The sequence below is a fragment of the Caretta caretta genome, chromosome 7 (assembly GCF_965140235.1).
Source record: "Caretta caretta isolate rCarCar2 chromosome 7, rCarCar1.hap1, whole genome shotgun sequence".
NCBI classification, from domain to species: Eukaryota; Metazoa; Chordata; order Testudines; family Cheloniidae; genus Caretta; species Caretta caretta.
This window is the reverse complement of record NC_134212.1, coordinates 76,758,627-76,786,379: the sequence shown is the minus strand read 5'-3', so window position 1 is coordinate 76,786,379 and position 27,753 is coordinate 76,758,627. Positions and strand designations below refer to the sequence as shown.

At 41.3% G+C, this 27,753-nt stretch overlaps 1 protein-coding gene across 1 annotated transcript in view; it reads left to right on the top strand.

Moving 5' to 3' along the window:
* Positions 1-27,753, top strand: part of FAM13C (family with sequence similarity 13 member C) — a 216,625-nt gene that overhangs the window by 4,608 nt on the left and 184,264 nt on the right. Inside the window, exons 2-5 of the mRNA XM_075130810.1 lie at positions 2,366-2,540; positions 3,012-3,221; positions 4,627-4,810; positions 13,677-13,812. Coding sequence (XP_074986911.1) covers positions 2,366-2,540; positions 3,012-3,221; positions 4,627-4,810; positions 13,677-13,812 — 705 coding nt within the window. The remainder of the gene's footprint in view (positions 1-2,365; positions 2,541-3,011; positions 3,222-4,626; positions 4,811-13,676; positions 13,813-27,753) is intronic.

The following is a 27,753-nucleotide window of genomic DNA, read 5'->3' as shown; positions in this document are numbered from 1 at the left end:
CATTGGGTTCTACAGGAACAAATTTTTCCTGGAAAAATCTGGCTAGAAATCTGGCATGCCATGAGAAGGCAGCAAATTGCCAGAGAGCATTCCATAGGTGGAAAGAGCTTGAGAGGAGACTAAGGTTAAAGGCCACCATAGATGATCAGCATCAAGAGAAGATTGCGTTAGAGTCTCTTTACTGTTAAAACGTTCTGAAAAAGCTCATTGCTGTTGTGAGAATGCTTGCTACCCCAAACCTAGCACTGCGTGGCACTTCAGATCAAACTGTATGTGCCAAACAATGGAAACTTCCTTAAAATTGTGGAGCTGATGGCCGAGTTTGATGCTGTACTCCAGGAGCATTGAAGAAGAGTGTCCACCCAAGAAATGTATACACAAGATTGTGGCAGATCTGAAGTCAGCAAGATATTACTCTGTTTTGGACCGCACACCTGAGAGCAGCCATACAGAACAAATTACTTGAACGGTGCATTTTGTAACAACAACAGAACCTAGTGAAAATGTCCCTGCAATGGTGACTGTCAGAGCATTTTCTAGAATTTATTGACATTGATGATACTACAGGAGCTGGTATGACAAATGTGCTTCGTAAAAAGCTGGAAGATACGGGAATTGCGATAGCTGACATGAGAGGTCAGGGCTACAATAGTGGTGCCAACATGAGAGGAGAAAACAGAGGAGTGCAGACACGGATCCGAGAGTTCAACCCTCAAGCTTTTTTGTCCCATGCAGTTCTAATTCATTGAACTTGGTGGTCAGTGATGCAGCATCAGCTTCTAGTGAGGCTGCTGAATTTAATATAATTCAAAGCATCTATGTATTTTTCTCCGCATCAACTCATTGATGGAAAATTTTGAAGCAACATCTGGGAACATCTTCTCTGACACTGAAACCACTGAGTGCCACAAGTGGGAAAGTTGAGTGGAGACAATAAATCCTATCAAACACCAAATTGGGAAGATAGATGATGCCATAGTTGCCATTATGCAGGATAATGCTATAACAGGAACTGTTCGTGGGAGAACAGTGGCAGAGGGACATGGAATCACCAGAAACATACATAACTTCAAATTTCTGTGTGGCTTAGTGTTGTGGCATGATATACTGTTTGAAATGTTGTAAGCAAGAGACTCCAAGGTGTTGACCTTGATATATCTGGAGCAATGGAACACTTGGACAAAGCAAAGTCATACCTACAGTCTTACCAGTCAGATGAGGGATTTCAAAATGTTCTGAAGAGTTCACAGAAGTTGGCAGAGGAACTTCACACTGAAACTATTTTCCCACCCATTCAAGAATACAGGAGTTACCGAAGAAGATGACATTTTGATTATGAGGCACAGGATAATCCCATAAGAGACCCCAAACAACAATTCAAAGTTGAATTATTTACCCAGGTGCTAGATTGTGCAATACAGTCAGTTGAACGTTTCATTCAGCTCAAGGAACACAGCAGTATATTTCGGATGTTGTATGATGTTCCAAAATTCCTCACTATTCCCGAAGAAGACCAATACCAGCAATGCAGAGCACTAGAGACAGTGTTGACATATGATGACATGTGCGATATTGATGCGAGTGATTTAGGTGATGAACTGAAAGCCCTTTCAAGATACATTTCAGCAGGATCAACTTCAAAGGCTGTTCTAGAATATATGTGCACAAATAAGATGACCACCCTCTTTCCAAATGCTTTTGTTGCTCTGCGCATGCTTCTAACATTTCCTGTAACAGTTGCCAGTGGAGAACGCAGCTTCTCCAAGCTGAAGTTAATAAAAACACCTCTACGCTCCACAATGACACAGGAGAGGCTGGTCGGCCTTGCAACCATCTCAATAGAGCATGAGCTGGCCCAGACTGTGGACCTTCAGGAAGCAGTCAAATCTTTGCAATCGAGAAGGAACAGAAAGCCCCACTTTGGTTATTCAAGCAGATAAAAATGCCAGTGTTTACTGTGCAGACAAGAAAAGTTACATTTGCTGTTCAGGTGTTTTAAAGTTAAATGTTACTTAAAATGCCTTGTTCAAAACCTTTTAAATTTGTTGGGGTAGGTAGGAGAGCAGTACCATGAGAGGAGTAGAACAGGAAGAAGGCAGAACTGAGACCTTTCAAAGTTTTGGCCCAAGCGAGGGGGAAGGAGGCGTCATTTGAGCTCCCCGCCTCAGGTGCCAAAATGTGGGCCGGCCCTGTTTAGAGTGGCTTGACTGGAGGGCCAACTCATTTCTATATGGAAGGAGTAGGCTGAAAAAGTTGTGTGGAAACTGAAGCAGAGCTACCACATTGCCATGTCCAGCCCTGAGGAGGTGCACAGTGATAAGCAGCTTGTATGATCACAAAGGGGTTCTTTGTTTTTATTTTGCAGCAATCGCTGTCTTCAGTTAAAATTAAGCAAGCCACAAATAAAGTGGCACCAGATTTCCAGCTCACCAAGAGAAGAAACAACTTTGGTGTTCCCCTTGAGATTCTTGCACAAGAGGCAACACAATGCCAAGTTCCTTTTGTTGTGACACAAATGGTGGAATACCTAGAAATGTTTGGTAAGTTGATTACTTGTTCTGCTTTCTAGAAACTTTTAGTCAAAATAAAGAGCTATAATTAATTTGCTTTGGGTAAGCAGGACCACAAAGGAAAATTGCAGCTAATGGGAGAACATGTAAATTTCCACTCTTTTTATAAACAAGTCTAAGTGGATTTTGATTGGGTTGGTTTAGAATGAGGAAAAGTGACCTGCTGAGTCAAACTCCCTGGATATCAACCAAACCAGAGTTGAAAACTCCTTGTGGAGTTAAAGGGTGGTAATGAAGGGACAGTAATTAAAAACAAAACCAAACAAAAAAACCCTGGAAATACTGAATTAAACAACTCTCTTTTGGGGTGTGTGAGATTGAACAATTAACTTATTTGCTTCCAAAATGCAGTTTTCAGGTCTCTGGAGACACTATCTATAAACTGTGTTTTAATTTTCCTCCTTATGTATTTTATAAAAAATGGTTATTTCATTTTAATAGGCCTGGATCACGTAGGTCTATTTCGAATCAGTGGCTCAGTGAATAAAATCAAAGCACTGAAGCAGAAGTATGATCAAGGTGAGAAGGTGGACCTCATTAATGATGGTGACATTGATTCTGTTGCAAGCATCCTTAAACTTTTCCTCAAGGAGCTTCCAGTGGCTGTTTTCCCAGACAACTTACAGGCTAACCTTCTTAAAACCTTTGAAGGTAAAACAAAGGCTAAATTAATTTGACACTTCCATGGTATTGCACCTGGGATTACTTTTTTTGTCCAGAAATGGCTGACTAGTGTACACACAGCAGAATTTAAACATTGTAATCAACAAATGTGTGAGTGTTTGCATAACTTCACACCTTAAAGGGTGGTCATTTCGTGGATTCTCCTAGTCAGTGTGTCCAATTGACTTACAATAGAACCTCCGTTTTGAACACCTGGGGAATGGAGGTTGGTTGTAACTCTGAACAAAACAGTATGGTGGTTTTTCAAAAGTTTGCAACTGAACATTGACTTAATACCTATTTGAAACTTTACTAGGCAGAAGAAAAATGTTGCTTTTAACCATCTTAATTTAAATAAAACAAGCACAGAAACAGTTTCCTTAGCTTGTCAAATATTCTTTAAACTTTTTCCCTTTGTTTAAAATAGTATATGCCGTATTTGCTTCCCTCCCACTGCTGCCTGATTGCGTACTTGTGGCTCAAAATGAGGCGTGTGTGGTTGACCAGTCAGTTCGTAACTCTGAGGTTCTAGTGTATGTTGGAAATGGCGTTCAATTTACAATTATCCAAGACCATAGTTATTGCCTTAGCTCTTGCACAGTATTGAGCTAGCACAGCTAAAGTATTTAGGGGTTTCAATCATTCTCATCCCATCCCTCCTATTAAAGTGAGTCGTGTTTGTGAACTCATATTTACCATTAAAATGTTCATTTTTGGTGCAGGGAAAGTGAAAAGATGAATGTCATTGGACTTGGAATTTTAAACCTCTCTTCTGTAACTGCAGTACTATATTTATGATGGAAAATACCCTGAAACTGTAAATGTTACCAATTAGTAGGGAAATGAAGACTGATATGGTGCTGAAAGGGTATAATTTCCCAGCCTTTTCTGAGCATGAGTCACACAGCATGTGGCAGATCTCCAGCGAGAGTCACAACTGACAATCCTCCCACGGCTTTTTCCATAAGGTCTTTGGTTATCATGTATAGCCAGTTGGTAATGTCTTACACTCTCCACTAGAAATAACAGGAAACGCTATATTTTCTTGCCAGGAGAGGAGGACTGCCACAGATACAGGATAGAGTCCAAAGACCTAGAGTGCTCCATAGGAAATTCCAGTAACTAGGGAAATGTTCATAGTTTAAAGCTAATGTGAAATAATTAGAGGATTAGTCTGAAAATTACTGGCTTTAGGCATATATGCTCTTTTTTCCCTTAGTATCTTTTCTTTTTTTTTTTCTTTTTTTTTTTTTTTGTTGAGGGAAACCTTTACAATAGAGTAAATTGTGTAGTAAAACTGGTATATACCTGGTAAGCTTGTATATATGTGGCCATGCTGGATGCTTAGAATACCCATCTGTTAGTAACTGAATTAAAACTTAATTCTTCACAGATAATAAGAACCACATGGCTGAGCGTACACAATATCTGAAAAGGTTATTAAGCAGCCTGCCTAAGGCCCATTACAGCCTTTTCCAGTTCCTCTCTACCTTTCTGTTGAAGGTGGCATCACACAGTGAAATGAATCACATGACCCTGGAAAACCTTGCCATTGTATTTGGGCCCACCCTTTTCCAGTAAGTATTTTATTTATTTAGATTTATTTTACAGCTGTTTTTGCTTGTATTCTTGGATCCCTCTCTTAAAAACAAGAACAGCAGTAATCAGAGATATTGATGAAAGAACCTGCTGTACACTGTGGAATGAATGAAAGAGAAGCAGAGCTATACAGAATGTTGATATAGAAGCCTCATGCCCACCCCAAAATCTGAGTGCATCTGCCTGGAACATCAGCACAGGTCCAAAGGCTCAGCTGATGTTCCTAAAGGTGGCTTTACCCTGCCCAGCATGGGCACTCTTCATTTGCCTCCTTGTTCTCAGGCTGGGGGTGAGTAAGTGGCCTACCCCACCTCTTCAGTGCCCTCATGGGTGCTGGAAGTTCCCCTTTTTCTGCAGGTGGCACCAGCTTCAGGGTAGCCACCCATTAAGGGTTCACTTCCCCCTCTTCTGATCCCAAATGTCTTCAGAGGTGTTAGGAAGCCACCAGACCCCTCTTTCCCTCTGAGGGCAGCAGAGGTGGAGAAACACCGACTCATGCCTCTAATTTAAAAGCAGCGGGTGTGGACATCCCAGAAACCTTTAGTATTGTAGTTAAGGAACCCTTAGTTGGTTCCCTAGCAAACAGTGTTAGTCACCATGGGGTACCTAAGAGTGTAAGGTTGCTAGGGAACTTACCTTAGTGGTTTACTAGCTACAGCACTAGGAATTCTGCGAAGTCCCAGGCCCAGCTTTCTCTGGGAGGAGGCAAAAGCTTCTGAGGAAGCCAGCTGACGCTCTTCTGTGCAGAGTGATTCTCAATGGTACTGCCTGGTGTGGTAGACCAGATCCTAGTTGTCTTGGGGACGGTAGGGAACTTAAACCATGCACTATTCCCTGTATATTTCTCTGAGTAATACTAAGGCTTGACTATTAGTACACTCCACAACTGTTCTATAAACTGTCAGCCAATCAAGTTTCTGGAAGACTGACACTAACTCCATTTGGTATAACAAGGAGATCTTGACTTTTTTTTTTTTTTTTTAAAGATTAACATTTACTGATTTGAGTCAACATGAAGATTTGTTTTCACTACTGTGTGGGTGCATATATCAGTCAGCTACTAAAAACTTCTCCCCTCTGGCCTTCTGCACTCCCTTTCCCTGGCTTCCTTTCACCTGGTACACAGTAGTTTTGCAAAAATGTGTGTAATGCTTTTGCAAGAATATCCATCTTCCTCTTTCTCTAAGAAAGTCCTGACCCTGTTTTGGTTCTCTCCATTGGTTTTCCTTAGCTTGCTGTATGTGACTTAAGCACCTTCTCCCCTTGCTTAATGGACCCTGCTTACCTCTTCCCTCTACCTACTTTTTTCTATCAAGTTCCCTATGTTTGGAACCACCTCCATAACCCCATCCTCTCCTCCCAGTCCTCTTCTAAAATAACTTTATTTCCAGAGGCCTATAAATCCTGGCCCTTTTCCTCCAAGGGAGTGGAAACTACCTTCTCACAATGAAAACTAACAGGAAAATAACTCAGGCTGTGAGACCCTCAAGCTTTATCCCTCTGCTTGCTGCTGCATTATTTGCTTTGCATATGGGCTTGAAAGCTCTTCAGGTATGGATCTTCTCTTCCTATCAATAAAGCAGAAGATACACTGATATTATATGAATAATAGAACTGGTTCAAAAACATGCCAACTGTTCTTCACAGGAATTTTTTTGTATTGAGTGGAAAAACTAAACACAACCTCTTCCCCCAGCAACTTGCAATGTTTAATTGGTATTTGTGTATTCTATTGGATGCTTTTCTCTGTTTTTCTTTAGTTCATTAGTTTTTTAAAGGTATTTTAGTCATCTAGCTGCAGATGAGCACCTAGCAGCATTTTCAAAAATACCTGGGGTCCAGATTCACTGCAGAACTGCTAGGGGCCTTGCCACCCAGTGTAATGGAGAGCCCTCAGGTGCCTAGATTTCTCCAACAATACGTGTGTGTGTGTGTGTGAGGGGGCATCTAACAATGGGATCTCCAAAAACCAGCACAATTAGAGGGGAACTCCTAAGTTCATCTCTTGCAAATGTCTAAGCCCCACCACTCTCAGGGACTTAGTCCTAAGCCACTTTTCCAAGAGGCACCAGGGTGGGAGATGGTGGCAGACACCTCCCTTATCTTGCCCAGGATGTGGGAAATGCATTCGACTCCTTCCTCTGCAAAATGGCACAAGGATGTGGACTTGGGTTTACCACCTTACAGGTGAGTGCCCTAACCACTGGGCTATGGACTCATTCTCACTTTCTCTGGCCCAACAAATATTTATACACCTTGGAAGTCCTTCCATAGGAGAGGATCACCCCAGACTGTTCACAAACTGGAGGCTAGGGCACTCACCTGAGCAGTGGGAAGGCTACATTCAAATTGCTGCTTTTTGGTGGGCAGAGTTTGAACCTGGGTTTTCCAGAGTCTGTGAGTGTGCTAACCAGCAGACTCAAGTTATGAGGGAGGCTGCTGCCTCCTTAATCCCCAGCTATTTTGTGAGGATTTAGGTATATACTTAAAACACCTACCAGATCAGTAGTTGCAGACAAGAGGGCTGGGGGAACACCTAGTACAGGATCCTTCTGGGGTTTAGGTACCCAGCCAGTGCAACTGAGCTAGCTTTGCCTATGCTCACTGGCAGAAATTCAGGCACCTCCAGTATTAGGCAGCAGCTGAGCAGGGCTTTTGGGGATCTCAACAATGTCTAAATGTTAGACTTAAGTCCTTTTACGGATCTGGTCCTAGGCACCTATGTGCTCAACTTCATTGATTTTTAGGTGCTTTGAAAATCCCACTAAGTGCCTCTGTACGTCTTTATCCCTAAACACCTTTAAAAATCTGGACATGAATGTCACAGCATGAACTGGCCCTTTATGAGGATTGGGGCTCAGCTGCATATGGGCCATGTTTAGATTGCTTCTCCAGTGGAGTGAATGAATGCTTACATCACGTGATGGCATGGGGGAAGAGAAAGATGTGCTTATGAGCAAAGTGTGTGGAGAGGAGAGCTGGATGTCAGTGCTCTCTAAAGAGCAGGAGAGGGGGGAGTACAGGAAGAAGCACTGGGAAGAAGCAGGGCAGCTTTCAGAAAGCCTTTGACGACGTCCCTCATGAAGGGCTCTCAAGCAAAGTAATGGGGTCCTGTCATGGATCAGTAACTGGTTAAAAGATGGGGGAAACAAAGGGTAGGAATAAATGGTCATTTTCAGAATGGAGAGAGGTAAATAGCAGTGTCTCCCAGAGCTCTGTACTGGGACTAGTGCTGTTCAACATATTCATAAATGATCTGGAAAAAGGGGCAAACAGGTGGCAAAATTTGCAGATGCTAGGAAATTACTCAATATAGTTAAGTCCAAAGCAGACTGCAAAGAATTACAAAGCAATATCATAAAACTGAGTGAGTAGGCAGCAAAATGACAGATGAACGTCAATATTTATAAATGCAAAGTAATTCAAACTGAAAAACATAATCCCACCTATACATAGACAATGACAGGGTCTAAGTTAGATGTTGCCATTCAAGAAAGATGTTAGATTCATTGTGGATCGTTCTTTAAAAACACAGCCTTTTTGGACTGCTGTTGTACCTTGAGCAAACAATGTTAGGAACCATTAGGAAAGGGATTGATGATGATACAGAAAATATGACACTGCATAAATCCATGGTACACCCCCACCTTGAATATTGCATCCAGTTCTGGTTGCCCCATCTCAAAAAAGATATATTAGAATAGGAAAAGACACTTATTTTTGTTGCCCTTCTCTGTACATGGAACAGTTTCTAAATGAGGAGAGATTAAAAAGACTGGAATGTTTCATCTTGGAAAAGAGAAGTGTGGGGTAGGAAATATGACAAAGGTCTATACAATCATGAATGGTATAGAGAAAGTAATAAGGAAGTGTTGTTTACTCTTCCCATAACACAAGAACTAGGGCTCACCTAATGAAATTAATAGACAGCAGGTTTAAAACAAACAAAAGAAAGTACTACTTCACACAACACACAATCAACCTGTAGAACTCCTTGCCAGCGCCTGTTGTGAAGGCCAAAACTATAAAGGGGTTCAAAAAGGAATTGGACCTGTCTTCCATGGACTTATCTATAAATGGCTATTAGCTAAGATGGTCAGGGATGCAACCTTATGCTCTAGGTGTCCCCTCTGATGGGAGTGGGCGCCAGGGGCTGGATCACTTGGTGATTCCCTGTTCTGTTCATTCCCTCCAAAGCACCTGGCATTGGCAGCTGTCAGAAGGCAGGATACTGGGCTAGATGGATCATTGGTCCAATCCAGTATGGCTACTATGTTCTTAGCTTGAATTATGAGGTGGAAGAAACCAGTAGTTTAGGGTCCCCAGGACTGGGAACTCATAGTGGAGGATGGATTTAGGTTTTTCCTACGCTACCACCCTCTGAGGAGCTACAGCAACCTATGCTACTGATTGGAGGGGGAAGGGATTGACTGACCCCCCCCAAGAGGTTTGGAAGCTGAGTGTGGGAGAAAGAGAGTGATAAGTGTGCTGTAGAAGAGAAGACCCTCACTAAGGAAAGGGTGGTCCCGGTGAAACTGGGGTGGAAGGTGTTTGGGTTTCTACTGACACTCAAGAAAGGGTGGACCTCTGACTAGTCACTTCAGCAGCCTGCGTGTACTGAAGGCTGAGAGAACTGTGCTGAGAGTAAACTGAGACTGTGACAGGCTCAAAGCCAGGCTGGGTAGATGCCTGTTCTACTTCCCAATGTCCGTTTTGGAGTTTCTTCTAACAATCCCAGACTGATCGGCAGAAATGAGCAGCTGATATTGCTGAAAATGGCTTGTGGACATCCCTCCCAATTTTTATTTATTTAGTTAGTTAGTTCTTACAGTCATGCAGCACCCCATGTTTTCCTTCTTGTGTGTTTGAAGTTCTTCCACAGGGTATGGCAGAAACTTCTTTGTTCATCTGCTTTACTATTAAATAAACTAGATAGTTTACAAACTCTCCTGCTGCTTACAGTGTGCCCCACTTATGTTCCAGGTGCAAATTCTTGCCATGATGATCGCCTGTCCTAATCTAATGATTTCTATGGCTATAGACACCTGTCACATGCATAGAATCAATGGTGGGAGTTGGAGCTTAATATTCAGAACGTGGAACGGAGGACCCAGAGACTCAGAATATAAAACATGCCACTGTGTTTACAATTTACAATGTATAGAATCTGAACTGTATATCCTTAGTCACTGTGATCTAGTACAATTCCACTGTGGAAAAAGTAACACTTTGTAAGACTGATATTAAATGGGAAGACAGTCCCAGGATCATTAAAAATGTATGAACATCATGTGACAACATTGCACATTAGATTACAGGAAACTAATGTAATGATTGATGTTGAAACCCATGAATACTTCATAGGCTGATGTCTTCCACTTTCCTCTCAGATTCTGACACCTGGCTTTGCCTCATCACCCTCTCCCTCATCCTTAGCGACTTCAGCTTTCCCTTCTGTGTCCTGTCACCTTCTTGTTTAGTGCTTGATGCTGGTCCAACTCTTCCATAGTTCAGACTGGCCATTCACTCAACCTTGTTTTTGCTAAACATTGCTTGTTCTCTGATCTTTCCCTCCCCAAGTTCCCTGTAGTCACCCTCTTCTCCCCCTCCCCCCCAATCACCTAGTAATATTTCCCACTTGCTTTCATCTCTTCTCATCCCTTCTGTGTCCTCCAATCCATCCATAGCAGCTGATTGAAACAGTAGGTGGATCTCTCACTCTGCTTTTAGGAGAGAAGCATTCCTACAAGTAGCCCTTGACCTTAGCTCCTGCTCAACACCTCTAGATTTCTGGACTGGTACCAAGCCCTATGCCTTTACAAGTAGGGCTTGTCAAAATCTTTGCAACTTTGGTTATGAATAAAATTTCTATGAAGACTCTCCAAACAATTACCAGAGTGAAAACTTGTGGGGTTTAGTTGCCAAAAAGAAAAACTTCTCAATGTTGTGGGGCTTTTTGGTGTGTTTTGTTAACAAAAAGGAAACCTCCCAATTTTATGACCAGTTCTAGTTGTAAGATTACCAGTTTATCACCTTTTACTTTTTGGTTTGATATCTAGGCACAGTCTCCACACACTCACTAGCTTAGCACCACTTGGGGGGAGGGATAGCTCAGTGGTTTGAGCATTGGCCTGCTAAACCCAGGGTTGTGAGTTCAATCCTTGAGGGGGCCATTTAGGGATCTGGGGCAAAAATTGAGGATTGGTCCTGCTTTGAGCAGGGGGTTGGACAAGATGATCTCCTGAGGTCCCTTCCAACTCTGATATTCTATGATTCTATGGTCATCCTACTATGTGTACTTCTAGCTTGTTGGGGTGATAAGGCACAGGGCTTGGTAAATTTAAATACTTTTGGGTTCAATATGGCACATTTAATTTGGGATAAAACAATCTAATGATTCCCATGGATCTCTTTTTAATTGCCTCCAAACTATACATTGTAGTGGTGATCTCCTCCTAACACCACTTGTCTTCAACACAAATTGATAGTTTAAAAAAAAAAAAAGTCAAAGGCCAAGGGAGATTCTTAATCCTGTTTACTCAGTAGAACAACTTTACAATAGTTGTATTGTCTCTAGGAATATGTTCCTGGATCTGATTTGTTAACTAGATTCTTTTTATAAAACATGCGAATTTACAGGTGTGTCATGGCTCTACTACTCAGCAGCAATATCTGAAAAGGAGTATTTTGTTCTTAAGCTACTTAAAAATTAGAGCTAAATAAATATCTTCCATGAATTTTAGAGTTTGAACTCTAGACCTGAACCAAGATTCACATTTCACAATTAATCTTTGAAGAATGGCCAAACTGAATTTTAGTCTCAAAATCCCTTACTCCCCTAAACTTGCAAATATGGACCCTTTCACAGTCCAAGCTGGCCTTTTAGGAGGAGTTCAAAGTCCAACACTGACCTGTTCCTGGTTCAGCCCAGAACAGAGCATTGTAATTCCCATAGCATGTGGGAACTGTGAGCCTAAGAACAAGGTCTCCTGAGAAATAATGTGGAATGGACACAGGCTTTTTCCTCTCTGTATGTGAAGAAACTGGACAAAATCAGTGTTGGGGCTCCTAGCTGAGGGAGTGGCATAGGATGGACTGTGGGGAAAAGAAGTTTGGGAGGGTATGTTTATGCACTAATAGCAAAAGCCTGGCATGGACTTTGGGCACGTACTCGACAGAAGTAGGAGCGTAAGGTCTGATCTACACTATTAAAAATTAGATCAAATTAGCTACGTCGCTCAGAGCTGTGAAAAATTTTGCACCCTGAGCACTGTAGTTAGGCCTATCTAACCCCTGGTATAGACGTGACTAGAATTGTTCCATCAACTTCGTACTGCCTGAAGGTGATGGAAAAACTTTCGACATCGATGGAAGAGTTAAGTACGCTACTGTGTAAACATGGCTTAAGTCTAGACAGGAGTATGTTCTGTGTTAGAGAAAGGGCTGCTTGTGTGGGCTGAACCATGCCGCAGCATGTGAAGGTTTTGGTGTTTGGATGGACTCTTTGAGCCCTCACAATCTGCAGAGAAGAATGTGGCCCAGGCACTGAGGACCTGGGTGAAGGACTTCTTTGTCTGAGGTAATTTTGGCTTGTCTGTCATCTTCTGGACTTCCCCGCCCTCCAGAAGGGGAGGGGCTTAGTTTGGCCAGAGGACTAAACTACCCAGAGTGAGGAAAGTGAAGCATGGCAGTGTCCTGATAGTGAGAGGTAACGGGTCCCCCCTCAAATCCATATGGCCATTGTTGTTCAATCCTGAAGTTTTTCTAAGACAAAGTTCTCAGAGTTCAAGGGGAGTTTTACCGCAGGTAGACAGGAATTAGGCACTGGAACTAAGCCCCAATATGTACATTTGTATGTTTAAATCACATTTGAATAATCAATGTGCTTTCTGATTTGCCAAACAAGAGTGGTGTGTGTATTTGTACTTAATTTCCAAGAGTTTGTGAATTTCTTGTTGGAATATTAATATTTAGTGGAATTAGGAGTTGGTTTAGCACAGTGCATGAAGCTGAATTAGCTCTAGTGCTTATGTAAATGCCCATACCGTCTCAAATACTTTATGGGGAAAAATGTACAGTTCCTTCAGGAAACAAAATTACCATGGCACTAATGAATCCCTTGGTTTTAATTAAATGATTCAGAGAATTATCTACAAGTAGATAAACCATAAGTTCAAATACTACTTGAAAAAATATGATACTGTTACTGGGATTTCTGCATGTTTCCATTATGTTTAACGATAACTTTATTACATCCATTATTAATATAATGCAGCTTCAGAGGATGCATTGGAACACAGCTTTTTTTTTTCTCATGCCACTTTTAGACTGTGTCCTGCATTATGGTGCTTCCATGGAAGTTAAGTATGATTTGACAAGATTGCACAGGGTTGTTATCCTATGGACCCTCACAGAAAGATGTGTAATATGACTTTAGTGAGAAAAATTTGAGATCACTTTTTAAAACATTAAAAACTTAGCGGTGGTGGCTTTCTATATTTTGTCCTTTTAACAGTATTTTCATGAACAAGTTGGTCAGTGCCAGGCCCCTGCTAACAGGTTCCTACTACTTGTTTCTTTGTACTACTGCAGTGCATAAAGGCCACCGATTGAGGATCAGGGCTCCTTTATGCTAAGCATATACATGCCTGTAATTAAAATATAGTCCCGGTCATCAAGAGCTTTTTAACCGAGATCATGTCCTAGAATATGTTGGAGAACTGGATAAAATCACTTGCTTTGAAAAATTCTCCAGACCACAAGAATGGGATTCATGGATAACTGATCAATAGATCATAGTCTGAGCACTAAGAAACTTAATCTATTTACTTTTCTCCTGTTTAGAATTCCTTTCAGTCCTTTGGCTCATGAAAAACAAATGCTTTGTAATGCACTCCTGCTGTATTTGCTCCAGAACCATGAGATGCTATTTGCAGACTCTGACAGCCATTTGTCACACACACAAGGAGACAACACTGAGGTAGGAAGATGATGATTGATTCTAACAGATAATCAAAGGTGCTTCATTAGGTTGTAATGTATTTCTACCTTAGGCTTGTATATTCAAGCAGTAATAAATCACTATAACTATACCCTGACAAAGTGAATATCAGTTGCATGTCTAATCTACAAGGGAGACTTTATATGTTTATTTTCTAAAGAATGTAAATGAGAGTTAAAGCTCAAGAATAAAAATCACCACATTTTTCTACTTGAAATATCCTATAGCAGCATTTCCTTGCCCGCAGAATTTTCATAGGTAACTCTTTTCTTTTATCTCCTATACAGTGATGACAAGCAAAGGCAGAAGAGTAAAAATGCCTTTTCAGAAGCTATTGAGTAAAGACGCACTTTGACTGTCCTTAGGCATGCACTGCTATAGAATAATATTGGTTCTTCAATGTCTCCTTGTTGCATTGTGTTTGTCAAAACAGTTATGATTTTGCACTTAGTATGGATGACTTTCCTTCTATAATAGTACTGGTCTATGTGGGTGTTTTTTTCAAGTTCCTTCCATTATGTATTGTTGCTGTTCAATATAGATCTTTTTAGAAATCCATTGTAGGAGGGTAGAGTAGCCCAAGGTGTTAACATAGTGGTTAAATCTAGGTTCATAACCTAATGTTAAATCATGAAATTACTATACAGCGTGACACATCTGGCTGCTCTGGGCTGGTTTACCAGGGGCTTTGCAGATTAGGACTGAATCTTGAAATATAAGATGTGCCACACTATGAGAGATGTGCTGTCCAAGAGGTCTGCATTGTGTCAGGCTCTAGGCACTGCTAGAGATTCCTCACTTTCCTGAGCTCCAGCCATTGTTGGTATTGAGGGATGGGGGTGGAGGGAGGGCTAGAGCGAGGGAACCTAGCAGACTTTTACTTTAAAGCTAAGATTTATATTATTTTTCACATGTATTGTACAGTCCATCTCAGTACTGGAAGCATTAACTCTCTGCAACTATCTATCTGGGAATAATGTCACAGGGCATGTTAATTACTTGCTGGGGACAAAGGAAAGGTGAATAACAACATTTTAAGTTCTGTGTTTCCACGCTGTAGGACCTGGGTCTTAAGACCTCAAAATAGAATTGTTGCAGTCCAACATGCAGTATTCTTAGGCCCCAGCCTGATCCTGCCAAACTTTACTCCTGAAAGTAGCCCTTATTTACATTGCATTTCATTTCATCAACGTCAGTTGGGAATTCTTGCGTGAATTTGTACGGGATGCAGCATTAGGCTAATAGCTGCCTAGTTGTCTGCCTCTACCAACCAAAAGTGTCAAGAAGATAGGAAGTGCCAGCAATCAAAGCAAATCTGCAGTGAAAACACATAAGAAACAAGAGGCACTATAAAAGGCACCTCTTTTGCTTTGAAAGTTAATTTGTCACCCCCCCCCCAAATGTCTAGTCATTTCAGTCATTTCAGTCTGTCTAGGATTGTGATGATAGGGAAGTAGGTCCACTGAAAGGTCCTTTTAAGTTCTTTAATGAAGCCCCAAATAGGGCACAGCTGTAGGGTTCTCTCACTCTGTCTGAGGTGAGCCTCTCAAAGAAAGTGTGTGTTGGGAGTCGACAGAGTTTGTTCTGTGGGTGATCTAATTTTGTTCTCATAAGTTATGGCAGGAGCATGTAGAGTTTTGGATAGGCATCCCTTCATATATTATTTGTCTAAATAACTGCTTAAAGTTCTTTAGACCTAAAACCAAACCCGGTAAAAGTCCATGCACAGGTTTCATCAAAACACTAATCGGCAAACCAGGTACATTCCTTGGAATGGAACTTAACTTTCATACCTTCTCTTGCAGAAAGGATTCTTTTCTTACACCAGTTACTCTCATAGAGGTTTACACCAAGAGAAGGGGAAGGTGTGGTGTGGTGGGGAAGGGGTTTGTCCGCTCAAGGTGATGCTGCTAGTGTTTCTTTACATACCTATATTAATAGAGTTTTAACGAACTCCTACCACACAGAAATTCCAGACATAGGCATAGCTTTCTCCAGGCCCTGATGAAGAATCTGAGATAAGTAAAAAGGACTTGTCACTCTTTGCCTGGAAAAGTACTTAAGTATGCTATCCAATCCTATAACACCCTTCCTCCAGAGGAGTTCTGTATGGGCAAAAGACTCCCACAGAGTTCCAGGGAACTGGTGCAATTGGGACTGTCTGGAACTGGATGGAATGACATGTGAATCCAAGTGCTCTCCCACCACAGGCTCTGAAGAACTGATGCATAGAGATGACAATATTTTTAAAACCTGAAGAAACTTTAAATAATCCAATTTAAACAAAAACATGTAGTCGCAAGTGTCACTAAACATTCCTGACCATTTCTGTTCACTGTGGTTGCCTGCAGGCATGGTGATGGTGTTGCATTACAATGTGCTGCCTGGATTGCATGGGCACTGAGTATAGGAAGCCAAAGCTTTATAATCTTCGTCAACACTCACAAGCTGCAGGAATACTGAGAAGTCACTTCCTCTTCCTCACAATATTTTAGAAAGGAGACTGGACACTTAAGTGTGTGTTTAACCTGAGGCCTTTCAAGCCATGTCTTTGTTTTACCATATAGCATATCACTAGCTGCATGGGATGGACAAGATTAATTTAATTTCACTAGGTAGAATAGCTACCAACCCAACCTTGTTACAGCACTTTGTCACGCTCTTTTGCGCCCACTTCTCTGTGTGGGTGTCAGATTCTACTGCAATCTCTTTCCTACCCACTGCTGCCCTTGACCTGTCTAGAACACATCTCAAAAATCTAAATGAAGAGGTGAATTGCCAGGCTTGCTTGCTTGCTCTCCCCATCTCTGTACAACAGCCACAGAGATTCCTCCCCCAAAATAGTGTCAGTTGCTTTGGCTAGCTAGCAAGTATAAAACTGAGCAGAAATGTGACCTGTCTGTCTTTCTGCATTCAGGAAAGGGAGCAATTGGAGGGAATGACTACAGCACTAGAAACAGGTTTCCTGGACAGATTTTTCTCTTATCTTCCTTCTTATATATGTTTGGCCTCCTTTATCCTATGTTGGTAGAGTTGAATGTTGAGGGGACTGCATGCTGAGTTGGTCAAACCTCACTCATCGCTGTCGCAATTCCAGAACTCATTACATGCCTTCTAGGAGACTATATGGAATATGATGATTCGAGCTGGTCAGAACGTTTTTGACAATATTTCACAGGGATGTATTGGTTTCAACAAAGTTTGGTCAGGAAGGCTTTTTGTGGTCCAGAACTCTGATCAGAGACTGAAAACCTGAGCTGCTTGATCCAAGAACAGACATTTTGACATCATTCATTTATTTCATCCACTTCAGGAAAATGTCCAAAAGGTGTTTTCCTTCCAGTGCAGAATAAAACAAATGTCAAAACCTCAAAAATTGCCATGAAACAAAAGCTTCAACAATGAATCTGACATACTGCTGTGCCACTAGTCCCGTGGCAAGTTAAATACTCCTTTAACTACAAAATGGCTTTGAAAAAAGCATCTCAATTTTCCAGTGGATTGAATTTGTGGAGCTTGGACTCAAAACGCTTTTGCCTATGTCTCTAGACTTGGAAAGAGGACCTCAGAGCTATTCCGATTGACAGCTATTGGAAATGCTCTGTTAGTTTAAATGGCTAGAGATCCTGATCATGAATGAATGATCTCTGTATTAATGCTAATATACATCACCATGGGCTGCAAAGCAACCCACTAAATATTTTCATAGGGACAGCTGATGTGGTGTTAAGGGACTTAATTGCACCAGCAGTGATTTTTTTTTGTGGGGGTGGGGGGCAGGGAGGAGTGAAAGTAAATTCTAGATGTATATTTCCTCTCACAGCTTCGTTAACATAATTGCAACCAGGAATCATTTAACACTGATTAATTTTGTGTTCTGCCTCAACCAAACCACCAGATACAAAAGCCCTGAATTTGGGGGAAGGTTTGATCCTGAGCTGGATCCAAATTTTTTGGCCCAGTTCCATCTCTAAGCTTGGTTGAGAACCATACCTGTTGAAGTGAACAGAGTTCTTTCTTTGCCTATTGCCCAGGCACCAGGTGTTCGGTGGTATTGTGACCAGGGTAGGCCAGGCTGCAGAAGCTGCTCTGGAGGTGCTGCTGGTGGTGGTGATCTTTCAGAAGATTGGATCTGGTGTCCCCCATGAAGCTCTTAGATCTGTCTGAGGCTTCCTTCAATTTATGAGGCACTAAAACAGCATTAATTCTATTGCCAAGCTAGTCTCTCAGGATATATATATATATATATATTTTTTTTTTTTTGTGGTAGCAGGAAGTAATTTGCCAGTATTTGAGAGTCACTTTGGTTATATAAGCTACTGGGTTTCTTGTTACTTGAAGGTACAAGTAGGCAATGGCTGCAGTGTGAGATAATGAAAAGGAAATATTGTTTTGTTTACACTTTTTTTTCAATGGATGTCTGCATGCTGCAGAATCCGCTGCAGCTTTGTGTTCCAATCCAGTTGCAGAGTGGGACAGGAAATTTTCTCTTTCTCTCTCTCATTGACTTTCTTTATATTTGTCCATTCTTTGACTTATTTCAGGTTAAGGAAAACATTTAGTCCACTGGGGGAGGGGAAATGTATCAGTGAAACCTACATGGAGGAAAAGTCCTTTGCTTATGCTTATGCTTATGTTTTTCAAAGGTAGGAATATGTTTCAGGTAAATAATACTTTAGCTTGTGCAAGTGAGATTCAGACAGTAACCTGAATGTGTTGTCTTGCTTGGACATTTAAAATAAAAACTAATGCCTAATTTGTTCTTTCTCTCTGGGTGGAAAGGAGGGGAAAAACTCAGCCAATCCTTGTGGAGTGTGTGTGTGACAGGGAGGTGCCAGTTCGGTAGACTTATTCCTACTGTGCCCCTGGAACCTACAGCTGACCATCCTGTGTGGTGGGGTTGTGCACTCTGGAAAGGGGCAGCGCTAAAGAGCAAGGTGATTGGTGAGGGAAGACAAAAAGGCGACAACCTCCTTGAAATCCCCCAACTAAATTCATATTTCACTTCATCAGTACTAACATAGGTGCTCTCCCACTCTTGAGGAGGACTGTTGGGTTTCTCCCACCTCAAAACATGATGATGGAGGATGAGAGGGAAATGCATGCTGATACAAACTGCTCTGGGAGGAACAAGAGCGGGGAAGTCTTGGATACTGGGTTTCATTTCATAGTATATGCTTCACTTCATAAGCATGTATATTCCCCAAGCACAAAAAGGGCAAATTGTTCAAAATGGAATCTTGTAATTTTGTAAGTAAAATACTACAAAACTGATCAAATACATCAGACCAATAACTAATTAGGCTGACCACTTTTGTATCTGTCCTTTAAATGGTGATACAAAACACTGATAGAAAATGGGAATGAAAGATCCCTATGCAGGTCTGTCCTTCGGGGGACAGATTTCTGAACAGGACTTCTTAAAATATAGACATTTTAGTCAAATTTGGGGAGATTAAGGGCTATGTTGTGGCTATTGGTGCTGCAGAGGGGGTTGAGAAATAGAGGATCTTCATTTTCATTTTTAATTTTGTTTAATATTTCCCAGGACTTTATCAGTGTTTATTACAAAAATTAAAACAATGAAAGTTGGTCCAAAAATTAACTTTGCAGTTTTATGGGTAAATATCGCTCTTTTCTCCTGTTTTTGTTTTGTTTTGTTTAAACTTTCAGAAAAACCCTTATGTTCTGAAATGTAGTCAGACACAGTCTTTGTTGTTCGACTTTGCTTCTGGAAACTCTATCTTGGTGATTACAGGCCAGTAAGCCTAACTTCAGCACCAGGCAAATTGGTTGAAACTATAGTAAAGAACAGAATTATCAGTCACACAAATGAACACACTATGTTGGAGAAGAATCAACATGGCTTTTGTAAAGGAAAAATCTATGCCTCACCAATCTGTTAGAATGCTTTGAGGGTGTCAACAAGCATGTGGACAAGGATGATCCAGTGAATATAGTGTACTTGGACTTCCGAAAATCCTTTGACGAAGTCCCACACCAGGTGACGTAACTGCCATCTCTCCTTCCAGAGCAAGCAATTGGGTCTGGGGTGTTCCAACACTTCAAAAAATTTGGGTGATAATTAGTGTAAAAACCCAGTCAATGGCTTTTGTAAAACCCAGGGGTTGTGTGTGTAAAAACATAAAATGAAGGCACTTAGGTATATTAGAATCCTGGAATGAAACTGACAGTTTTCTTCCACTTGGTGTCAGCATAATGTTCTTTATCTGTCCTAAGCTATTAATTGCATGTTAGCTTCAGATGGATCTTAAAATGTCAGTTGTGGTTCTGAATACCTGACTGAAATGATGCTGACTATATTTGCTCCTCATTTCAAGTACTTTATATACTACAAATAACCCATTTTTTTTTCCACCTCACCGCCAATGATACCAGAGTCTTACTGAATGGTGATTAGAGCTGTGCAAATAACTGACTTCATTTCTCTAGCAATTCTGAAAAAGTGAGAATTTCAGTTCAACCCGAACTGAAACCAGTTTTGTTTTGTTTTTTTTTGGAAAATCGGAATATTTAGTTTCATTTTGGATCAAACAGAGTGTTTGTTTCTCTTGACATTAAATGTTTCATGTTTGGAAATTTTTAATAAATGTAAAGGAAACGAAAGGGCTGGACTCTCCACCATCAAAAGTGGCAGTACTCTCTTCTATAGCTCAGTGTTATGGCATTCACCTGGGATGTGGGAGACCCAGGGTCAAATCCCCCCCTCTGAAGCAGGGATTTGAACCCAGGTCCCCGCTCACTAACAACCGGGCTATAGGGTATTCTGGTGTGGTCTTCCTCGATCTCTCCTACTGTGCAGAAATAAGCATTGGGCCAGAGAAAATGACTATAGACCAGCCGTAGGGATACTCATCTTGGAGGGTAAACACCTGGGTTCCTGAACAGGGATTTGAACCTTTGTCGCCTGTATCCCAGACAAGTTCCATAACCACTGGGCTATTGAGTATAAGGTGGTGGTACTACCACGGTTTCCTTGAATGCTGCCTAAATCCCTCTGTGAATCTAGTCTGAATAATTGTAACAGGTGAGAAATATCACAATAGTTCATTTTGATACTACCCTTTTTTTTCCCCCTTGAAACAATTCACCATAACTTGACACAAACCACATTTTTCAGAGTGTGTACGTGTGTGACAAATTTCATCCAGTTCTCTGGTGGTGATGCATTATCTTTCCAACAGTTACAAAATAAGAGTTCTGCCACTTTATACCAGGGTCATTACCCCTTGATTTTATGTACTTTCTGTGATGGGTTCCCCCTCCCCAGGATGCCACCTGGAACTGGGGTACCACTGAACCCTCTGACCCACCAGACTGGGCTCCCTCTCACACTGTGCTGCTGTGACAAGTTGCAAAGCCCTCCGAGCTTGCACTTTCCCCAGCATTCACAATAGTGAGTTTTAATAGATACACCAGGAATGGGCATCCTCACGTCTGAAGATTGAATTCATGGCCTATCCTGTTCCTTGCTGTCTATACAATTACTTGTCCTGTCCTAGATGTTTCTTTGCCCTCATTCCAGATCACATTCAGAAGAAAATCCCAAGGCAGTGACCTCTATTTCAGTTGCTCATCTGTCTCTCATGTTACTGAAACTTAACTCTTCTTCTCATTTGAAATTTCATTTGAATCCTGCTCTTCGCTATATGCCTGATGGTGGTCCTGAAAGAGTCCAGACGATCTGAGTCTAGCGGATGAGCTCCTCAAATCACTTGGATTTTGAGACAGCTCTTCAGCATGTGACTTTTAACAGGTTCAATAAAGAAATATATACAGATAGATTTAAAAAGGATTGGTAAACTTCTGCCAGTTCATTATGATTTCTTTATAGCCTATTGCCTGCAGTACAAACCTTTCTTTGTGTGTAGATTGTTTGTTCTGTCTGACTGCTTAAAACAGATAAATATTCCAGATTAACTGAGAGTGAAAGGAATCCCTTACTTTTTCTGACAGTGGCATGGTTACTGTAACTAATGACTGGCATTTTGTGTACATGCATGCCGCTGGACAGCTGCCATGCCCTACCTCCTCCAATGATCCTGTGAAATAGTTGCAACTAAAGGGTTTTTGTTAATACAGTTTCACAATTTTTCTCCTGCCACAATCACAAAGGTCCCTTTTCACAAGTTAATGGCTATGAAATTTGCAAAGTTTTGTCAGTCACCACATCAGTGGCAATGACCATTGTACTCCTGCGTGAAGTAAGGCAGTGGAGATTCTTACGACCATATTAGTGTTCTGAGGCTCAGCTTGGCAGCTGAAGCAGTGTTTGTTTTGATTTGTTCTCCACTTCAAGGCAAAATGGACCGTGTGCACTCCCAAAACTTAAACTACTCTGAGTTTGAATTTCTGTCAAATAGCTCATGACAGCTCTGGAAATGTAAACAATAACTACCAAAATTCAGCGATCAGGTATTAATATGCTGCAAATACAAACAGTCCTAGACAACACATGAGGAATGGTGAAAGGCTAGGGTAAAGAAAGAGGAGGAACTTCTTTGTTTCTCCCAGGAATACGAGTAGCCCTACAGCTGCTGATTCCTGGGTTGTGAAGTGCAGCTTTAGTGTTGCTGATTCATTGAAACATTCTGCTTTCTTGTCTTGTATAGTAAGGTCTTTCTTCACTCTTTCCTAGACTTATTTTTCCCAAACATACATGCCTATGAAAATGACCTTTTAGAGGTGTTGGATAAAACAACACAAACTTCCAGACGCCCTTTAATAGAATTTAGGAAGGAAATGTGCTTCCCACTGAACAAAACAAACTCATTAGGCCATGATAACTTAAATACACACAAAAGATGGAAACATCTGACATTAAGGTTCTGCCAACAGCTTTAATTCTGACCTTTAATTTCAGATGGCCATCCATGTAATGAGTATTCTAAGTAGTACAAACACTTCAGAAACTTTTCATCTAGGTGATTAGAAATGAAAATGTATCACATTTGCTATATGCTGGCTACTGTCTCTCTCTCATCAGTAATGAAGCCTCAACCTGTTTAACAATTACCAGAGAAATATGAAGGTGAATGAGTTAGAAACAGTGCGGTTGCCAGGGAATGATCTAGACTAAGCAAGTTCTAATACACCTACTGGAACACTAAACTGGGTACAGAGACAACATCTACCCCTATGTTAGAGATAAGAGAACCACGGCAGGAACATGGGTGGGCTTGACCCCTTAACTGATACCCAGATACTTGCCCTTGTATTTGTAAAGCACCTTCCATCTTGGCATGAGAGTGCTTTACAGAAACTAATGAAATGTGCCTTAAAACACCCATGTGAAGTAGTTATTATACCCTCTCTGCAAGAAAAGATTTGAGGCATAGAGGAGATGGTGTGAAATGACAAAGGTCAGACACAATGAGCCATAAACTGAACCCAGATCTTCTCAGTTCTTGCTCTAGTCACAGATGGTTGTTCCCCTGCTAAGAATTGAGATGCTGATCTGTGGACCACAGGGGGCCTGGGTCTTTGATCAGTATGTGGTCAGGTAGTGGCTTGTAGGTTGTCATGAAAAGTGAGAGGCGCAACATTAGACTATAGGATCTCTAGAGCATATTGGAAGAGTAGATGGATTAGAGTAGAAGGGGCTGGAAGGTCAGACAGGGTCATAGTTAAGTGTGTTTGTGTAGAATGTAAACTCCATAGTTCCTGACTGCCAAATATTTTAGGATTTTTGCTCACCAAAACATTCTGATACAGTTTTCTGTTTATAGTGTCAGAAATACACCTACTTTAAGGGACAGGAGTATTTTGATACACCATTATGCCTAAAGGACTGTGGTGTTAATCCTATAGATTTACCACGGATGGCAAAACACAGAAAAATGTCGATTTAGGACTCTCTATTTCTATCCTGTGTCTCAGCAATTGTATTTCTTAACTTTTTAATTCTATTTTAATGTTTTTGTCTGGGAATTAAATGAACAACTTTGAGATTCATAATCCTTTTCATCAGTCAGTGCAGGGGAGCCATTTAACAATAATAAACAGTGAGCTGAACTTACATCAATAAGTATTGCTCCTGTAACTCAAAACCACAGGGCTTTTTATATAAGAAAGCCCTAACTTTTGCATATTTCACTGTGTGTCTGGCAAGAAATCCATCAAATGAATCCCTGAGAAGTGACAGATGAACAGAGTTCATCTTTTGAACATAAAGGCTGTTGAAAGCCAGACTTGTAACACAAATAAAGAAGCAAGTCAGGCATTTAAAAAAGAAAATACTCTGTTCATCTGTCACTTCTCAGGGATTCATTTGATGGATTTCTTGCCAGACACACAGTGAAATATGCAAAAGTTAGGGCTTTCTTATATAAAAAGCCCTGTGGTTTTGAGTTACAGGAGCAATACTTATTGATGTAAGTTCAGCTCACTGTTTATTATTGTTAAATGGCTCCCCTGCACTGACTGATGAAAAGGATTATGAATCTCACAGTTGTTCATTTAATTCCCAGACAAAAACATTAAAATAGAATTAAAAAGTTAAGAAATACAATTGCTGAGACACAGGATAGAAATAGAGAGTCCTAAATCGACATTTTTCTGTGTTTTGCCATCCGTGGTAAATCTATAGGATTAACACCACAGTCCTTTAGGCATAATGGTGTATCAAAATACTCCTGTCCCTTAAAGTAGGTGTATTTCTGACACTATAAACAGAAAACTGTATCAGAATGTTTTGGTGAGCAAAAATCCTAAAATATTTGGCAGTCAGGAACTATGGAGTTTACATTCTACACAAACACACTTAACTATGACCCTTTATGTTCAATATAAGCAAATACATTCCCAGCTATTTACCCTCACATTTATATTCCATAATGGTTTAGATGCTTTACTAAGATGCCTGGAAGACAAATTTGTATTTAAAATAATATTAACAGTTTGTAGAACTGCTACAATGCAGTATCTAATTAATTGCCCTCTTTAACCATTAGACATGGCACACTAGTACATGTATGAAGTTTTAAGTGAATTAAGAAAGTTGTGCTGTTAACAATTGAATAAACTGCTATGCACTAGATAATCAGTGAACTGTGTTTACCTTTCCCTTCACGTGCCCTTAGTAATTTTGGATATTACAGACAAAATAAGTTTTTTTTTCCTCCTCTCAGTAGATCTAGAATGAGGATACTTCTAGCAACTTCTCAATTACCAAGAGACTTGTCAGCTAAAACAATCTGTCTTTCGGTCTGCCTAAAATTTACTCTTAGCACCAGAAAGCTGCATTCCCCCCTGAGCTTCTAAAAAGCTGGAGTTATGAAGCGATGAATGTCTCATGTTTTCGGACCACAGACAGCATAAATGGATTGAGACTTAACTCCAATTCCATGTAATTATCATTCCTTATGAAGCCTGGTATGTTTTGCTAGGAACATGAAAATACAGTGCAGCTGAAATGAACCACACTCAAATAAACCTTCAGTAATATGCAGTGTCTAAAGCGAATCATTAGGGTTCTCCTATGTTCATAATGACCTATGAGGAAAAATTAAGAGGGATTTTTTTTTAATGTCACAACAAAGGTTGCTTTTGCTCTAATTTTATTTTAACACTTTGCTCTGACTTAAAGACTGAATTTTTAAAAAACTTATTGCTGCTTTCTCCTCCAGCAGAAGTTGCTGTCTGCTACATTTGTGTAAAGGAGGAAGGAAAGTAGCAACAGCAGCTGAGACTGGATCAGCATCAAGGATCAAATAAATCTCTTAAAGAAAAGGAGTACTTGTGGCACCTTAGAGACTAACCAATTTATTTGAGCATGAGCTTTCGTGAGCTACAGCTCACTTCATCAGATGCATACCGTGGAAACTGCAGCAGACTTTATATATACACAGAGAATATGAAACAATACCTCCTCCCACCCCACTGTCCTGCTGGTAATAGCTTATCTAAAGTGATCAACAGGTGGGCCATTTCCAGCACAAATCCAGGTTTTCTCACCCTCCACCCCCCCCCCCCCACAAATTCACTCTCCTGCTGGTGCTAGCCCATCCAAAGTGACAACTCTTTACATAATCAAGTCGGGCTATTTCCTGCATAGATCCAGGTTTTCTCACACCCCCCCCCCCCACCCCCATACACACACAAACTCACTCTCCTGCTGGTAATAGCTCATCTAAACTGACCACTCTCCAAGTTTAAATCCAAGTTAAACCAGAACATCTGGGGGGGGGGGTAGGAAAAAACAAGAGGAAACAGGCTACCTTGCATAATGACTTAGCCACTCCCAGGCTCTATTCCAATTCAGCAGTTTCTCGCTGGAGTCTGGATTTGAAGTTTTTTTGTTTTAAGATAGCGACCTTCATGTCTGTGATTGCGTGACCAGAGAGATTGAAGTGTTCTCCGACTGGTTTATGAATGTTATAATTCTTGACATCTGATTTGTGTCCATTTATTCTTTTACGTAGAGACTGTCCAGTTTGACCAATGTACATGGCAGAGGGGCATTGCTGGCACATGATGGCATATATCACATTGGTGGATGTGCAGGTGAACGAGCCTCTGATAGTGTGGCTGAAGTTATTAGGCCCTGTGATGGTGTCCCCTGAATAGATATGTGGGCACAATTGGCAACGGGCTTTGTTGCAAGGATAAGTTCCTGGGTTAGTGGTTCTGTTGTGTGGTATGTGGTTGTTGGTGAGTATTTGCTTCAGGTTGCGGGGCTGTCTGTAGGCAAGGACTGGCCTGTCTCCCAAGACTTGTGAGAGTGTTGGGTCATCCTTTAGGATAGGTTGTAGATCCTTAATAATGCGTTGGAGGGGTTTTAGTTGGGGGCTGAAAGTGACCGCTAGTGGCGTTCTGTTATTTTCTTTGTTAGGCCTGACCTGTAGTAGGTAACTTCTGGGAACTCTTCTGGCTCTATCAATCTGTTTCTTTACTTCTGCAGGTGGGTATTGTAGTTGTAAGAAAGCTTGACAGAGATCTTGTAGGTGTTTGTCTCTGTCTGAGGGGTTGGAGCAAATGCGGTTGTATCGCAGAGCTTGGCTGTAGATGATGGATCGTGTGGTGTGGTCAGGGTGAAAGCTGGAGGCATGCAGGTAGGAATAGCGGTCAGTAGGTTTCCGGTATAGGGTGGTGTTTATGTGGCCATTGTTTATTAGCACTGTAGTGTCCAGGAAGTGGATCTCTTGTGTGGACTGGACCAGGCTGAGGTTGGTGGTGGGATGGAAATTGTTGAAATCATGGTGGAATTCCTCAAGGGCTTCTTTTCCATGGGTCCAGATGATGAAGATGTCATCAATATAGCGCAAGTAGAGTAGGGGCTTTAGGGGACGAGAGCTGAGGAAGCGTTGTTCTAAATCAGCCATAAAAATGTTGGCATACTGTGGGGCCATGCGGGTACCCATAGCAGTGCCGCTGATCTGAAGGTATACATTGTCCCCAAATGTGAAATAGTTATGGGTAAGGACAAAGTCACAAAGTTCAGCCACCAGGTTAGCCGTGACATTATCGGGGATAGTGTTCTTGACGGCTTGTAGTCCATCTTTGTGTGGAATGTTGGTGTAGAGGGCTTCTACATCCATAGTAGCCAGGATGGTGTTATCAGGAAGATCACCGATGGATTGAAGTTTCCTCAGGAAGTCAGTGGTGTCTCGAAGGTAGCTGGGAGTGCTGGTAGCGTAGGGCCTGAGGAGGGAGTCTACATAGCCAGACAATCCTGCTGTCAGGGTGCCAATGCCTGAGATGATGGGGCGCCCAGGATTTCCAGGTTTATGGATCTTGGGTAGTAGATAGAATATCCCAGGTCGGGGTTCCAGGGGTGTGTCTGTGCGGATTTGATCTTGTGCTTTTTCAGGAAGTTTCTTGAGCAAATGCTGTAGTTGCTTTTGGTAACTCTCAGTGGGATCATAGGGTAATGGCTTGTAGAAACTCGTGTTGGAGAGC